Source organism: Ciona intestinalis, chromosome 9 (assembly GCF_000224145.3).
Source record: "Ciona intestinalis chromosome 9, KH, whole genome shotgun sequence".
In the NCBI taxonomy this organism is placed as follows: Eukaryota; Metazoa; Chordata; class Ascidiacea; order Phlebobranchia; family Cionidae; genus Ciona; species Ciona intestinalis.
Window position 1 is genome coordinate 4,279,087 of NC_020174.2, and position 18,531 is coordinate 4,297,617.

The 18,531-nt window shown below is 42.4% G+C and overlaps 1 protein-coding gene across 6 annotated transcripts in view; it reads right to left on the bottom strand.

Moving 5' to 3' along the window:
- tensin (tensin homologue) overlaps positions 1-18,531 on the bottom strand; it is a 47,605-nt gene that overhangs the window by 17,276 nt on the left and 11,798 nt on the right. For 3 of the 6 annotated variants that reach the window (XM_018813131.2, XM_018813128.2, XM_018813130.2), the window contains exons 5-14: positions 14,748-15,711; positions 14,483-14,680; positions 14,283-14,367; positions 13,972-14,168; positions 6,623-7,296; positions 5,850-5,995; positions 5,538-5,655; positions 5,022-5,149; positions 546-603; positions 245-434 (exon numbers count right to left, since the gene is read on the bottom strand). In XM_018813131.2, the coding sequence (XP_018668676.2) occupies positions 245-434; positions 546-603; positions 5,022-5,149; positions 5,538-5,655; positions 5,850-5,995; positions 6,623-7,296; positions 13,972-14,168; positions 14,283-14,367; positions 14,483-14,680; positions 14,748-15,711 (2,758 nt within the window). 6 annotated transcript variants of the gene reach the window in all.

The following is an 18,531-nucleotide window of genomic DNA, read 5'->3' on the forward strand; positions in this document are numbered from 1 at the left end:
TTTTTATTCTCTTCGTTTGTCCCATTTGTATTACAAAGAATAATTACAGAATTTTATAACTAAAACCCCGCGATTCTAAATAGCGTTGGTAATTGTTCAAAGCACGATCAGTAAATATGAGATTTAGTTGTGAACGGTATCTCGTCTTACCCCACAGTATTATGTAGAAAATGTACTTGTCTAACGAAATAATAAATTTTGGTGTTCCTTAATAGTTGTAAAAGTATTGAAAAAAGTTATTTACCTCGATTGGGCGTCCTCCTGGGTTGACAGACATTGCAAGGAATAGTTGAGGAGAAAGACGCTCCTCCAGTGATTTCTTATGGGCGGAAGTAGATCCGGAGCTGGATGCGGAAGAGAGAGATCTTCCTACCATCTGCTGTTGAGGTGGGCGGGTATGAGAGGTGCGGGGTGGGTACGAAGGCTGTGGCATGCTGGGAAGAATGTTGTGTTATTGTAGACGTACAATGAATATTGACCTTATATGGGTTGTCGCGGTGGTTAACATTTATGAATAGTTTAAGCTAGAGGTTTGAAACACTTACTTTTGATCTTGCGAGAAAACGTCGTCGTTCGTTGGCTCGTTAAAGGTGTCTTTGGAGTCTGTAAAAAGGTCAAATCGTTACAATTAGCTTATGTATAGTAAAGGGGGATTCTGATAATACGCTTCGTGTTAAGAAAATTACCGTCGGAGGAAAAATATTCCGACGTTTCGTTTTCATTTTCCTCGGGGATTTTGAAAAACTGGCGCCCCTGGTACGGACTGAAGGCACTAGAAGGTCGCTTGGACGAGTTTGGTGGAAAATTCGTTACGCATAACTGAGTGCTGTAGAAGTCTGCTACTTGCTGCTTTCGGAAAACTGTCAGCTGATCTGCTGGGTCGTCGTATCGAACGTAATTGCTGTGCAGTGAAACTGTATGTCGACGAAAGCTGTTTTTGCGCTTAACTGTAGGGTTACGGACAGACGCAGATTTTCCAATTTCTTCTATAGCGGGTGTTGTCTTCCGCTTAGATTTTTTTGACTTTTGTGTGACTGGCCTTGGGGGAGATGGGGGTGAAGCGTTCATGAGGTAGACATCATCGTTGAAGTCGAATCTCTTCACCCACACGTCTTGTTTTACTGGTTGTGTTGGACTTGCGCCAAGTCCAGATGATGCATCAGAGTTTAAACTGCTTCCGTGGCTGGGAGGCGAACGGTTAGTATTTGGACTTGGCGTAAGTGCTTCCATCTCCGCTAACACTGCCTCAAGCACAGCGAAACTATCCATAGCGTCTTCTCTCATTGCTCTGTGTTAAAATATTCCGTATTTCCGTTGATCTTTAACAATACAAATGGTAGAACAGCTCTTTTTCAACAAACGACCTGACCTGTAAACCAACAAGTGGTAATTTAGGCTCTCATCCAAGTAATGACAACTTTAATAACAAAATTCTGATCTTTCGGACTCTAGGCGCTGTATAAATTAAGGCGATGATTTTGAATGCCCTCTGCCGCGATTTGATATTTAAATCATTTGCTTTTTATAATCGCACTAAAGCTGTCGTCTCCTGTCATCCACTATTGCTGGTAGTTTCGCAGCTAAATGCGATATAAAGTTCGGACTTCTGACGCCAAGATCTGGGCGTTTTTTACATTAACCGGTAGCGGGGATTCGCGGACGATCTATGTGGCTTTTTACGCCTAGAAATACAGCCTTTGTAATGGACGCTGCAGATCGCTTTAACTCCATCCCAAATAATTCAAATACTAAACATACACGAGTAAAAAGCGTCTTGAAAGACACCGAATTCCACGGCAAAGTAGGAATTCCCGAGCATTGTCAATGGGGGTATGTGACCTCATGCGCGGCTCCCCGGCATTTCCACTGATAGACAACATCGTTTCTCGCATACGCTGCCCGTATAGAAAGTAATAAATAACCAGCTAATCCAAGCAAACGAATAGTTGGTAAATTCTTTTGCATTGCTTTTTTTAAGCGATTGATTAAATTACTTTCCTATCCTGCCCTGCTTATGTAAACAGTTATAACCCCGCAAAATTGATCTTACTGTCTATGGGTACACTAAAACCCGCATTATTCTTCGCCTTGAAACCGCAGAGACGGAAACCTTGCAATACGACGCCAGTATAGTAGTAACTTATTAAACTGCTGCGGTTTTACAGTCGTCCGGCCAACGAGACCGTATGCACCGCTTTTACACTAGGTCGTAAACCCGCCAGCGACGCTGACCTACAGCCGAACCTGCGACCGAACTTCTGCGGGCGATCTGGACTCCTACATGACGGCCGGTGATCTTCAATCGCCGATTCGCACTCATACGCCATCCGTCGGCCCGAGAAAGGCAGGCATCGCCCAGGCGGGTAAACATTAATTAGCGAGCCAATCTCTGCCTTGAACAAGCGGTCGAGCAAGCTGAATAGTTGCGAAGCAAACAACAGATTTCCAGAGTAAACAAAGTCACTCGAATGCTGTCCTCGTAACTTCGCATTTCCCAGTAAACTAGAAAACACACCGAAGTGAAAATCTTAGGCAAACATTACTCGACTATCGCTGACCGTTGCGCGCTATAATCGCAACTTTACAAGCATTGGTCATACCGAGTTATTCATTTTCCAATTCAATTACCGTGAAAGGAATACCGCCATATCGTCATAATACGATTAGTGCGCATGCTCCATGCCTAACCATTGGAGCACAGGGTACGACCTCGAACGACCCTATAACACAGGTCCAATGCAGCGTAAGCGTATTCCAAATAAGCTAAATGCGCAAAGTAATACAATCAATATACAACCATTTAATGTTCGTTTTCGTACGAGCCTGAATGGGCAGATAGACGAAACAATCCTTTGCGATTAGAGTGCGGTTCGTCCTGTGGTTTGGTTAACAAACATCCTGTATCCGACATCTGTTGTTCTGTGTCCCTGGCTCCTGCTTACCTGATTAAATCAAGAGCGAAAATAGCAGGACTCGATGCTAAACTAATTCTGCCGTCAAATACTATGGTATAGCGCTTATAACGAAATCTGCCGTCAAATACTATGGTAACGCTTACTATAAAAGCCATGTTTGTAAAAATATTAGTAACGTTACTAATTAAACCGTGGAATGCTTATGTACACAATGCATATACCATTTACTGGTCAGCCTACAATACACATTTACCCCATTTGCGCGCAACCTTATTACAGTACTGGCAATTAACTTTAGGGTATATGGCACGCGTTTACGGAACCGGTATCTTACACTATGCATATTACCACAAATAAAATTTCTAGGTTGTTCATAGACAGCTAATAAGATATCTATTGTCGTCGACACGTCACTTCGCCTGAAATAGACAACTACGATTGGCATCAAAGTTGTCAGAAACCTCACAACCCTGCTGCACGTCTAAGCTAATGAGTTTCTATATCTATACAACATAAAGCGACGGTGCTACGCGCACCGACTGAGCTTTATATGCAAAACTTCCCGATTTAGTTTTTTTCCGCGATAAATTGCAAAATTATTCAAACTTCTCTTCTACTTCGCTGGTTTAATTAGCCATTAGCCTGCACTGCAACCTTGCATCATACAATACAGTTACAAAGCGCGGATAAACATGTATTGATTGCCCTCGTGGCAAAAGGCTCGTTGAGTGGTGTCAAGTGGCAATGGTTTGTCGAGCCCAATACAGCCAAGTGTGCTGTCAGTGGTAACAGGTTTAAGCGGGCTTCATGGATCGAAAAATTCGAAACGGCCATGGTAAAAGTGCAGACTCATTTGACTTCGACTGTCATAAACAATAGAGCGAACGGATCAGGGCCACTTATCAGCAGACAGAAATGAAGTCCCTGCCCCTGCTTTGCGAAGGTCAAACTTGACAGTAAATAAATTCGCTCCCTTTCTTTGTTAACTCCTGGCCACTATTCGATGATAACGCTTTCTCAGCTTGTTTAAAAACTAAACTAGGTACAATGAGATCTAAAGGCAAAACTCTTTGAACACAACCTGTACATGGGCTTAACTAGAGTGACTAAACTGTGACGTACCTCGGCTCATCCGTCCAACTACCTGCTCGCTTGTCGTCAAAACACAGCGGCCGTCGTTCTCACAGTTAAACGACCCAACTCCCGTTTTATCTTTTACTGTCGGGACATTTGAGGCCAGCACTCTGCGTCGAACCGAGACGGTAACTTTTACGTCGGAAGCGGGGATCAACACGGCAGTAAATGGGAAATCAAACCAATTGCACTTTAGTTAACTAGTTGATGGACTCGTTTGAGGTGAAACGTGGTACCAAGGATGGAGAAAGAAGATTACGTCAGTGTGCATGAGGCACATGCTTGGGTCGTCATTGGCTTGGATAGTTTCCGCAATACAGTCATTATCAGTTGGTGAAAGAGCATGTCGGCTATCCGAGTTCTTCGGTGGCGCTCCCACAAAACGATTGACTGCCTCGGTTCACACAGTGCACCCAGCATGATAACTATATAAGGTACCATTGCGTGTGTACGTCAGTGCGACTTCCAGGGCCAAACATTACGTAACGGCGCTTGTTGTCGAGGAAAATATAACTTCCACAACTCGAGATGCGGCTTCCCATTTGAATAATGTTTCGGCGCTATTTATAAACGCCAAAGGTTTGCCGACGAACACAGCTGGAAAACTGCGACCACAAATGGCTATTAATGTGAGCGGTTTGAACAAATTGCTGGTTCGGGGTGTTTCAGTGGTGAACTGACCTCTGTTGAATTACCTTTACCTAGCTTAACAGAGCAGTACTTAAACCTAAAGCCTGTAATTTCATTCAGCCCACATCGGTAAGCAGCGGTTTTACCATCCTTTATCGGCAGGAGCCTGTTTTGCCACAAATTCTGGGAGGCTAAATCTGACAACCTAATGATTAGCTGGATTCACACGCACATGTCCAACGTTTTCCATATTTCGTATATAACATGGTTTACCAGAGGCTCTGGTCCAGAGCCAAAATCGAAGTAAAATTGCTCGCTAAAATTTACACGTAAAGTACTAACCTTGGCCAATGGAATTTTGCCGCATAAGCTGTGCCAATTCAAAGCCGTGTGAAAGTCTCCTTGAGACAGAGTCGTAGCTGCTTCTTGTACGTGAAGGCGGTCGGGGTGGAGTTTCTGTAGTGCTACTACTGTAAAGTTAAAAAGATTAAAAATCCCATTTTCTTTATATTTTTTCTGCAGGTAATTTCATATAGGCCAGAATCTATTTCAACGCAGACTAACGCAGCTATTTACCTATAGTGTAAGACTGTAAGTAATATCGCAAGTACTTTATTAATTTTCTATTGCATATATAATACTGTGGAGTAAGATAGGATGGGACGAGAAAAATAAATAAAACGTATCCCACCTTACCCCAAGCCACTATACATGAAAAATGAAGCTACCTGCTGGTTACCTTTGCTTGCTGTTGCTGATGTTAACTAATTTACAATAAACACACACCACACCTAACGCATTCTGTGCATGAATATACGTATGTTAATATACAGTGTAATTGTACAAAGCCTAACTCACCTCTGCGACTCTTGCGTGTGTTGGCCAACATTTGTCTCCATTTTTCTATCACTATCAATGGAAAACGAGCGTCGCCTTCTCAGAACTGCCTCTGATTTGGCTGGTGTGGTTTGGTTCGCTGGAAAATAAAAGGACATGTTAGAGCCGATGACGCACATAACTGGTTCTATAAAGATACCATGCATGTAGTATTGTTATGCGTAGAGGCGGTGGTACAATGGTAGCAGAAAGTGAACAAAAACGCAGGGTTGTACAGAACATACAAAAGAGAAAACATATTCACATGTGTATGATAATATTGTCAGTTCTTACATGTAACGCCATTGAAATTCTGTGACAGCTGTGCTATGTACATGTCTAACTCGTCAAGTTGATTCTGCAGTTCCAACTGGTCCGTCTTCTTTTTGTTGTCTTGTGACGGTGCAGCTATTTGGGTGGCTGGTGGGCTTTGCTCGGGCCTGGTATTGAGAAAGCATTGTTAAAGCAATGATATAACACAGTATCAATTGTAAAATTCAATAGGCATTCCAGAAATTCCTACAAAACTCTATATAGGCCACACAAAATTAATTCCTTTATACTACGCTCTATGGGCTTTTGTTTTCGGTCAGTGGGCCTTAGCCTTTTCAATTTTGGACCAGTGGTCAGCGATAAAACAACAATGACTGTTCGGAAGTAACCGCGAATTGCTGTATTTACAACGGCGGTGGTATTTCCGTACCGAACTAAACGGTCTCGTCAAACACGCGATGAGCTGGTTACATAGTCATTTGCTAAATCGTCCTACGTCATCATTATCGATTTGACGTAGGCAGAGTGCGCGATATATTTAGGCGACGGGGCAACCGTTTTAGGAGCAAGGTATTTGGACAGCTGCTACTTTTCGCTTGGCGGATATTCTGTTGAAACAACACGTACACAAAGTGAACCTTCCGAACGAAGTGCTTAAAAGTCCTAATCGAAAGCGAAGGGCACTTTGTCAATATAAATAATGAGAAAGGTCGAATTGTTACACGAGCCGTGCCAGCATCAAAAACGGTGCGGATGCATTTTAAAAGAGCTAAATAAAACAAGACTTTACTTACTTAGTGTCACGCTTTATTGCAGAGGCTCCTTTGCGAATGCTGGACGTAAAACTATTCTCCTGCTGCTTTGGCCGCTGATCTTCGGGTATTTCATTCAGCATCTGCCGCTGTTTCATTTCAAATTCCAACTGGAACCTTTCCTGCTCTTCCCGCTCTCGCTGTCGCTTCTCTTCCTGGACCTTTATGTCTTGAATCCTTTGCTCCTGCATCTTTCGTTGCTGCTGTTCCAGTGCAGCTTCCATTCGACGAAGACTTTCCCGCTGTCTCTCCTTCATCCGCGCCCTCGTCAGCTCTTCTTGTTTTCGCTGCTCTTGCTGTCTTTCAAGTTCCCGCTGCTGCTCCAATTTTTGCTGGCGCATTAGTTCTTGCTGTTGCTGACGCTGCAGCTCTTGTTGCGCTTGTTGCTTTGCCAGTTGCTGCTTTTGTAGCTCCGCGGGATCATCCTGCTTTTGTCGTTGCATATGCTCTGGATGGTGCATTGGGTGTGCATAGGCAGGGGTGAAGGTAGGTGAGCCAAGCGCCGTAGCAGACGACATACGTTGGGTTATGTAACTATGTGTGGTAGGGGCTGGACCGTTGCGTTGGGTAATGTAGCTGTGTTGTTGGTGGCTCTGTAAAGTGACTACGTCCGGTGACGCCATAGTGGATACCATTTTCTCACACTCGGCGAATCCCTGTGAAAATAGTAAATCAGTAACATTGCTTTGTGAATAATAGGTTAATTTAGTTTTATGGAACTGTGAAACATAAAAATAACTACAGGATAAACCCAACCTAACACATATGTGAGAACAACGTACACAAATTAATCAGTAGCTTCGTATGTCAATCTTCCTACGATTGTCCTTGTCCTGTCTTTTATGAAACAAAATGCAAACACTTTTTACTTACTCAAAACCTATGTTGAAACACTACAATCTATAAACCAAACAGACATTTCATTTAGACATTTCATTGCAAATCAAATCGAGAGAAAATGTAATACATTCAAACCAAGTCAATAAACCTTCTGTCTTTTTCTGGCCTGTCTGGAAATGTTTGTGATTTCAATAGAAAGTGAACTCCTCTCGCTTCAATGCCTCATAGCGTAACCTGGTATTTGCAGGTGCATTGTCTTGTGTGGGTAGCCACCGCTTAAGCCGCGACCCAGAGTTTTTGTCTTGCTAGAGTGTGGCGTGAGAACCGAGGTCGAGTGTTGCACTTGCCTTGGGACTTTCTAAATTAACTGCTGGCTGCTGTTTTGACGCGCGTACGTTTCAAACGCCACCTATATCTGCCCACCACAACGAGGTTTACAATTTCGACTAATTTGCACGGGAATTTCAGCAGCGCTGCGTTTTGCTATTGGTATGCCTTTGTCTAATCCAGAACGAAAACAACTGTACCTTAATTCTAAAATCCAAGTTTCCCTAAAGACTGTAGGACCCTAATAACAGCATTGTTATATATTCTAAAGGTGCGAACGACCCGATTTAATGAGGTGTTAATACCGGAATTACTGTTAACACCTAGATCGACAGGAACAATAACCTGACCAAGCCGGAAAGTAACCTAACGCACATTCAGTATTGAAATATGCGTGAACTGCTATAACCAGACAACCAGAAACAACTCAATTTACAATGCATTGCTTAGCAACAAATCTAACATGGTATCGCAGTACAGGCGACGAAGTAGAAATGAAAATGAATTTATTATTTACAGCTATAGATAAAAGCCTTGGTCGGCAGAAGAAGGCACAGTTAACTGCCTGACATAGCTTCGTGATCGGACTATATCGTAACTGAAGGCGGCTATAATTGTCGCTAAGTGGCAATCAACTCTTCCTACGACCGAGCACCTGCCAAGCACATAACGAGCGCAACTAAAAATGTCTCGGTCCAATTACCAATGTTTAATTGGGCCCTTTAAACGTACAGTCAATACGGAGACTTCGGAAATTTTACTCTTGAAATCCATCACCAAAAGATGCACATATGCGGGGAAATCGCACGAACAGGCGGGATTTGGAAATTGTTCTGCTATATAAGAGTCAAGGCACTCAAAAGCTTATCTTCAAGATAGCTCCGACGTCTCCAGGTCTCGCCTTGTCGCCGTAAATACCGCCATATGCCACTGGCTCCGGGCCAGAATTTTGAAAGTTGATTATTTTTAAACCAGTTACACTGAACGTCGATTAGAGGCCACACGATAACAGACACGCGGTTAAAATTAGACGGATTACAATATGCAAACTATGTTTAAAACATTACAGTCATTTGAATATCGCAGAGGCGATGTATACCACTTCATTTTTAGTTTGTTATGGTCGCCATGACGCTATATATTAAACGAAAATTGCACCAGTATAACTTGTCCTAAATCTACTGCTAAAAAAAGCTATTTTAAACTATGTTTCTCATCTTACGGTGCTTTGACCACCTACGATCATTGACTTCAAACTGTTATACGCCACTTTTCCTCGGAAAGCGGCGGGTGTCCAGTTTTACGGCTTGGCCCATTTACTTTAAAAGGGGTCCTCTCAGTCAATCGATTTGGTTTAGAAAAGCGATCATCGACACGTACCGAGGATTATTGCTACACATTACGAAACTGACGAGTGATCGGGGGCGCCAACAGGTGTGAAAATCTGCTGTTTACAAACTCCTGGGTTCGGTTTACGGTAGATCCGTTGTCGCAATGATGCAAGGCTAGTTGGACAACCCTGCTGGGCAACAAAAGCGCATGCGCGATTGAAACAAGAGGGCATAACAAGCGTCGATTAAAATATCCCGTTCCCGCCGACAACAGTATTCAGTTTACGGACCACCCGGTCTTTTTCTGTAGACGCGCTCGGTCGAAAAACCACGTAGAAAATAAGTCTGTTGATTTACGCATTTAGGCTGAAACAACATCGATTTTGTCTGTGTCTAGAAAACCAAGAGAATTTGGTTTCTTGAACTAACCGTTCCTTATCCGTCTCATTTTCTCTGCGTTCCACATATGGCTTGTCTGACACGCTTCGGCGGCGCGTGGCCTTCCATTATGACATCACAATGAACCACCGCTCTGACGTTCGTCGCAGATGTCCGGCGCGGTCAACACTTGCGCAAACAAATAATCGGGTATTGTGACGAAATAATCACACCTTACTACAAAACAATTACAGGATACACCTCAAACGTCAGCCTAACACATTCCGTACACTTGTGCCAAATGCTAACAGTTGTGATTATCACGCCACGGGAGTGGTAACTTACAAAATCCTTATATTTAAACAGGAATTTCAAACTTTTATAAAAGCCTATGATAGCTATTTACTGCTGAGACGTCATTTAACTTCTGTCGTTATGCTGAATACCTATTTTCAACGGCTTAATTTTTTTAATTTTGAAATTTACGAAAACTATCCATTCCTTACGGTCTCCAAATTTAAGCGCTTAAAAACTTAAGAACCAGTTTGCGTCACGTTATGGCCATATGTTTTACAGATATTCAACCTGCGTACAAAGCGCCGAGTCTGGTTTCATGCTTGGACTAGCTGGCGACAAAAACAACTACAGTCTTCGTTGGCCCCTGCACCCGATATAACGCATTAGCTAATGCGGAGTTCGACGAGAATGCGAGTTTACGTTATCTGTGACCTGACACGGGTCCGTGCTCACGTCATTCCGCGGGGAGACGAGATAAACCTGGCCGCAAAACACGAAGCAGATTCGCGGCGGCGAAGCGAGCGATGCGGAAATTTGCAGTGCCCCTGAGCTGCTTCGAATCGCTCGCATTAGTTGATGGATTGACGACGGTGATTGAGGGCGAGATAGCGGGTTGGAAATTTGAAACGTAAATGCCATGTAACGGGACGAAAGGTTCACGGGTATACAAACAATAAGATGCACGTATGTAAGATAAGCCGCGAGAATACATGCCCGGATAGACTACATTCCGCTAAGCTGTACCTTGCTAATGAGTGGAGTGCGGCCCTGGGTGTATTGTAAACGATACGGCGCTCCCCCGACTTTGGGAATCGCCTTTTAAGGCTGCAGTAAGCTATCGACCAGCGAGCGATGAAATGTGCTCCTTCGCTCGGAAATTTGTTTATCAGACGGTTGGAATTCGCAGCACGTACTGTGGTAGCAAGGCCTGGCAGCAACCGCCGCAACAAATGGTCTGTTTCAGGTAATGTTTGCCTAAATCAGTTGAACCCAAATAACGTGTATGAAAAGGGTTCCCTTCACCTAAAGTTTATAAAAAAAAAATATTATTCTGTTATCTTTGGTCAAGGACGTGACAAACTATTTCAAACATATTCGAATGTCCGTTATACATAATTTCAGAGGATACAGTCCGCCCCCTTGAAGAATAAGATCACAAAGCCCGCGATAGTGTGAGACGACTTAACCTGCGTTTAACCCGAGCGTGGAGGTTTATATTAGAGGTCGGTTTCCCGGCAAGTGAAGATAATCGAATTAAACAGAAGGAAAGGAAGCGGCGAATAATAACATGAATCCGCGGCTATATGGTATTTGCAAATCGCACTAAATAAGTTAAAAGGTGTATGGAGGTATTTCCGTAGCATGTCAACTCTAAAACAATTCCTTGAAAGTAATAGAATGATGTTTCACTGGCGTGACCAAATTCCTTGAACTTGAATTCGAAACGCGGCGTATCTAAGTCCTTTTAACAGACAGTAGTCAAACTGTATTAGTTCCTACAGACATTTACAATGCTTCTCAATTTTCATTCTACAGGTGTAACAGCGTCACAGTCGGCTCGGATTATAACTGAACAATGGCTCTGGTCGTGTGAGAGGCAGGATGCCGGCATTTGAAAAATTCTTGGCGGGTTCAAAACAGGGCGTTTGGAATCAGTAAAACAACATCAACCTGTGCCAGGCTGTAAATTGAATTGGTTTCGACGCACGAATGCTCGTTCGTAAGTCGATAATTACAGGTTTGCTAAGCCCATATCAACCGCTACAAGACTTCACATTACACGAAGCGCTATGTACTGAGTACATTAGTTATGTGCTAACGTGGAAAGCAGCACGCGCGTTAATAAAATGGTAGTTCCAAATCGCATTGGTTGTAAGCGGTGAAACACTGGGGGATTCAGAGCTAAACGAGTTTGCTTATTTACACAGCGGTCGGTGCCGAATTATCATTGCATTAGCCACTTAATCCCGCGGGGGACATCGGTCGTAGTGCGCGGGCCGCTTCCAATTAGGAAATATTAGCTTCAACGATGGAAGTGCGGCCAATGGGGATCCGGACAGGGAACGTTAACAATGACTCGGGCTGACTGGAATTACAGCTGATGAATTGGATTAAAAGGGATTTGCGGCCGATTATAACCTACTCTACCGCAAACTACCGAGCTCGTGTTTCTTTAACGTGGATGGGTATAAAACAACGGCTGTCGTGCGTATTTGTTTGTCGTCGAGGGGGCGGAATCACGAAAATCGATGCGAAGACGTCACAGAATCGAAGTTTTGACTATTAAACCCTTATCCAGGTAGATTAACGGCGTGGCCGAGAATATCGTTATAGGAAATTAGGTTTTGGAATTAGATTAATCGACGGAATAAGCAAATCAACCGGCAGTTTACAGAATCGGTAATGAGCTGATTATCTGCGAGACATAAATGACTTACATTGTCCAAACCATATTGATTACATAATGCGCATAATATGACAATGGTTGGGCGTTTTTACATGAATCGAGTTCGTGGGGTATAAATCAAAAGTGCTTTACAAGTTACGTATTACTACGTTGTATAACGATATCGTGGGATCAAATACTCTTATATACTTATTAACAATGCCAGACGCTGACTCTATTCATACAGTTCTATGGGGTAAGCTGGGACACATTCACAACATAATATACAAGCATTCTAATCGTGTTTTAAACAAATAACAACTCTCTATATGGGAGTCATAAGGTTACGGTTATATAATTTTATAAATGTTCTTTGTTTACTACCAAATAGGACGGGAAAATATAGAATAAAGGTTGTCCTATTTTACCCCAACCTACTGTACTACTGTACATAAAAATAGACGGGCCTATAATTCATACAAAATTGCACATGGCAGCACTTCACATACTTATAGGTACTCATACATATAGCTGCACCTTTACAACACGTTTAATGACTGAAACCAAAGATGTAAAACTTGCATCAGTCGACAAAAAAAGCGATAAACTGATCTAAACTCGTATAACGTATATGATTTCTGTATGCGATTCTACTTACGTCTGCTCGGGAACCGCAAACGTTTCTTTCCGCTACAGCAGCAAAAAACAATGCAACGAATGACATAAGTAAATAGAATTTTATGGCCAAACGAATTTCAGTTATACGGAACGCGATTTATAAAATAATTTGATAAATTACTAGCTAATGTTTTGAAATATAGCCTACGCACTGGATACAACTTTAATTCGACATTTTTCACACAAAACGTTCGTAATTATTTTTCCTAAGTTCTCTATTTACAACTGAAGTTAAAATTCACCTAATGCACTTATACAACGCGCATTGTTGGCACACCTACGTTCAAATGCCTTGCACCTTTTCATTAAGCCGACCTCATACTACATAATTCATAGCCTCCTTGAAAGAAAAAAAAATAACAAAAAATACACGCCGGGATAGCTCGTATTTTAGGCTTACATTACCCCTAAATAAATTTCTGCTGGCCCTAAATGAGAAAACCTGTAAAATTTATTTGATACTTTACACGCCGGATTATTTATCTATTTAAAGTGCATTTCAAGCCGGTGTACAGCTGCTAAAAGCTTCTGCTAAGCGATGCCGGTGTCGCTATCTATTGGTTGTTCAAACAGTTCAGTTCTTGGAAAAAGGGACCGAAACCGAGACATTTTTTCCAATAAACACAGGTCCTTGAAAAAAAGACAACGGAATCTCTCGAAAACAAAGATCGACTTTCGACCAGAAATAAGTCCAAGTTCACCAGAGTTTTATAAGGTCATAAATAATTGAGCTGGCAAAGTAAAGGTGGTCTGAGATCACCATAGCAACGGGTACAGGGTTCACAATTAATCTTCATTTTCGCAGCGGAAGACAAGACTTCAGTTAAGATAAAGGCGATTTCAATCGGATGCAGGAACACTTTGTTTACGCAACAAAGCAACGGTGGGTGCTGTAAATCTTACATTATATACCCATCGTATAATTAGATCGTGTCCAAGATTAGTTCTGGCTTACAACGGTTCTCGGAGAACTGATAACAAATTGACAAGTCTGCCTAATTAAGACTATACTAAAAATTGCGGGGTAGAGAAAAAACGGAATAAAGAGGGTAGTGAATACCACACATACATATATCTTAGTAAAACACACTTACTCTAGGTTTCCCAGCGTCCGGTGCTGACTGGGTGACAGCTAAGTCGAGTTCCTGGACCGATCGCAAAAGCTCATCTATGTCTTGTTTTTCCTTGGCTGTCATGGACCTGGCGCCCGAGGTGGCGTGATTGGTATCTTCGTTTCTGTGGTGTGGGGGGCGGGGGAGAGTACTGCTCACTAAGTGCAAAGAGTGACTGCCTGTCAAAACAAATGTTGCAAATTTATTTTACAACAGTATAAAACAGATTTAATTTTACGCTGGTCGAAAAGTGACCACAGGCTGCACTTTTTATTGAGATATCGTCGTTATACCTTTTAACTTTGTGGGCAAAGTACTTGTGCTGTAACCGTAGCTGTTTCGCTTAATTTTTTCTTCTTTTTTTAGTTTTATCTTGCTCTGCATGAAAAAGGATTAGTTGCGATTAAGTTTATAACATTAGTTATACCTCTTTAAATATCACATACCACCTATATAGTTAAACTACAATACCCATTTAGTTGGACATAAATACCTGCTGCTCCTGTAACCACAGCAACCGTTTCCTCGTGTTTTCGATCTCCTCTTGAACTCTTAGCTCCTCTTCCTCTTCGTTTACATCACCCTCCGTCTTTTCTTCTTGGTATGGAAGACCATTAGTGTTCTCCGTTGACGACTCCATGACATTTCGAGGACTTGGTGATTTGGTGTCAATATTCGTACCCAGGTTCGACTTGGTAAAAACATCGTTATTGAGACCGCAAAAAGGCGATGTATTACCACTCATATAATTTACTTACTTCAGAGTCTTTGTAGACGTTTTTGATTCGGATAAATTGGACATCGGCCTCTTTAATCGGCTGGAAATGTATTGTTTCCTGAACTGGCACTACGGCCTGCTGATGACTGAAGAAATTCCCGTTGTTGTTTTCATTACTTTTTTCATTTACATCTACTGTTTGTACAGATGTATTTAACATGGTGCAGTCGTCAGTCACCACTGACGTACTGGTAAGCGGGACTGAGTTTCGTGCAAGTTTTGGACTAGGTCTCAGATCGCCGGCGGACGAAATAGCCATCGCACTGCCATCTATACCACTGTCGATATCACTGCTGGAAGTCGCTTTTTGTACGGGTGCAGAGACGGTATGCATGTCCAACGAATGTCCAGAATCAAGGCTGTCTTTATGGTTGCCGTTCAGCATGTTTTCCACGGCGGTCAGCTCTGCAATGGTCGAGTAGCCACCGGTTTCGAGATTACTATCAACAAACATAGATCCGTTCGTCACCTCGGATGTAGAAGTGTGGTTATTCACTTGGTTTAACAAATAAGAAGAGTTGTCGGGTCTAGCGGTTACTAACACCGCCGATTTTGCAAGTGCTGATCCGAGAATAACGTCACGATCAGGTAATGCATATTCAGGACTCTTGTCCTGAAATTTCGGGTTGTAGTAAGGCGCCGGGTAGTTAGGTAACGGGGGCTCGAAATCGGGCGAATCATCATGTAGACCCCTTTCCATATAACCATCTAGGTTTCCAATTTCCGGGTAAACTCGGTCGTTTGAGCTTCGTCTATCCGGCGTGCTGCCATTCGGAGTGAGCGCGTTGGGAGTTCTCAGTTTCTCTTCCATCAAAAACTCGTTAACTAGCGCCATAGCACTTTCCATGTCGTTTTGCGATACGTTGCTCGGTGGGCTTGCCAGTATACCAGCAACATCGCAATTCATATTTTCCGGCTTTTCGGATTCAGGTTGGCTAAGTACTCTGTGAAAAATATAAAAAAGTTAGATACACGAATTTCAATGCAGTGATCGGTATGTGGGAAATCTGTACTGTACAACTTATTTCAAACGACTTCTAGATATTAAACTAGCTCAGTTTCAGCTGCCACATTAACCGGTAGGATTGCGCGCGTTAAATCGACTTTGAATAGACTTATACGTTGCGTGGTGAAACTCGATATGCTATAGTGAGTCCTACACAAACCATCGTAAACATCGAATGAATGAAACCTTCGACACACGAAGTTGTAATAAGAGACTAAACAGCATCTGTTTAACTATGTAAAGACTGCACAAAGTCGCAGTTTTTACCAAAAAATCGTTTTCTGAAGTACGCTTTTTCCGCCTTGCATATACAGCATATGCGCACAGAGGCCTCGGTTTATAAAGACACTGTTAATCAAAGCGGGAGTATTGCCGTCTAATGCTTCCTGTGGCTGTTGACTGTTTCACTTTAAAACAAATTCGCGCGACTTGATAACCAGTATAATATCGACTATGTGGTATAACAAACCTACAGATAAAACACAGTTTCCCTTGAAGCCGAGCAAACGTAAAATGAAGACTGTCTTTCATGTTTAAATTTAAAAATTTTGCTCACAGAGCTGTGCTAACTAACCGACCCACCAGCAGTTCGCGTTACTGGCAAGTGAGGCGTGAAGAACGAGGCATAGTTTCAAGGGAAGCAAGGTATCAAACTAGAAATCAGCGCACGGGACGCTGCTTAGATTAGATATGGACGGATAAGACACCTATGGCAAAAAGCTAAGAGAGAAAATTTTTCAACGACGGCATTTCTATTTGTAACCGTATTAGCGAACTTGCTTTTCACAGAAAGTGTGTTTCATCATAACATAGGTTCATTGCGCGCGTAATTAGCCGGTGTTGCGGCCTTTCGGTAAACCTTGATGGCTTATAAACTGCCGTGACTTGTGGGAGCTAAAATAGGCGACGTGCGTCAGAGATATCATGAAATATTGCTTCAATCAAAGTTTTGTACATCGTCCAATAGATAGTCATATAACCATGTTTCATATTCATGCGCGTTGGATTCAGTAAATTCTTATTTAAATTTGTGTTATTGTTATTGCGGCGTAATGAGCGGCGTGACAAGGGCACCGGATATTGTAGAATTGCACCGTAATCGGGCTAGCCAATGTTGCAACAACAAGCCTGTTAATTGCGCTTTCAAATACTCCGCAGTAGAAGGTTCGGCGACACAACAGGATCGCTTATACAACATTTGCTTTATTCAGTAACGCGAACAGTAGCATTTACACTAACGGTAACACTCGGTACATTATTTAGGTGCGACGCCGATTGTCTGAGTCAGTGTAGCCAATACGACTCTAGGGAAGTGACTTGTTGCCATTTAATTTATGTTTCCGCAGAAGCAATACAGAGAAACATATACTACGTTTCATAAACTATGTTTATGCTAAACCCGCTTTATATTCTGAATCAAATACCCTGAAACAACTCATCATTCATAGGAAACTGCACATTTTCAATATTTGCTTTCTATCCGTTTCTACCTGCATGTCCCGCGTGCCTACTTGCTGTGGAACACGTAACCAACTGGCTCCCACGCAAGGACCTTATTGATTTCTTTCCACGCACTGTCTCTACCGTTCTGTTCTCACCGCGCTGGTATTACGCTGCAGTGTTTTGGATTGGTGTCGTAAATGCCATTTCATTTCCGATTTTGTTCGACAGTGGCTGCAAGACGAACCCTATTGATCGTTTCAGGATGAAAATTGCTGAAACATTAGCTTCAGATTATCCGACAAAACCGAAACGCTGCTGTTGTTATTGTTGTTAGAGCGTTCACGGTTGGTTGCCTTACATGTTAAAATACATAGAACGCCATCTGCACTAACCGCTTGCTCACAAAAGTAATTTCTATTCGTCTATATTAATCGATCATAAGCGGCCTGCGGCCTGCGCGTGCTCAGGTATTGTCGCTAGCTCAGTAATTGCTTAATGCTACGCTCGCTGATTAGCTTTATGATAATTACCGCTAAACTTTACAACATAAGTTCGACTGACTTTTCTTCAAAGCTCCTTAAAAGGTTAATGAATTAACCCTACGCTCAACTCTTTGGTAACTGCATGTTTTTTTGTGATGAACCTTTTGTAAACCTGTTTCACCCCTCGGAGCAAATAAGTGTAAGCTAATCTTCATCAAAAGACTACGAGTCAGCCGTACATCAGCCATGTCAAAGCACGAACTGAAGTTCTTCGATCGCGACGGCCGCTGTGGAGACAAAGAGAGGCATCCGAAGCATTTAGCCTACTGTGTTGTCTGGTAATGTTAAAAATCCGCCAAATAATACGAGTCCACACACCTACGATGACAGATTACTGAGTCATGCTGATTTTTTTTCGAAATATAACTGAATACATTTGCAGCTAATCTGACACTGTTCGCTATTATCCTTAACGTTGGTTAGCACGTTGTTGATAACTCGAACAACTAAGTTCGCCAAAGCTTTTACCATTAATATCGTAAATGATTAAGCTGCGGTCACCCATGTACACGCAGGTTTTATATCATTATACACCATTACCACGCGTGGCACTTCCCTAAGCATATGAGTCAATGTTGCATGTTTGAACTCTATTTACAACGGCGTATTTTGTAGTGTACACTGGTACATTAAATTCCGTTGATTCCAATGTGACTAATGGAAAGCTTTTAAAATCCCACAAAACGCAACGTATCCACGTGCCAGGTTGACCTTGGTTGACCTGTGACTGCTCTCTACTACGACCTAGCGGCTGGCATTTATTACGCGTTAGC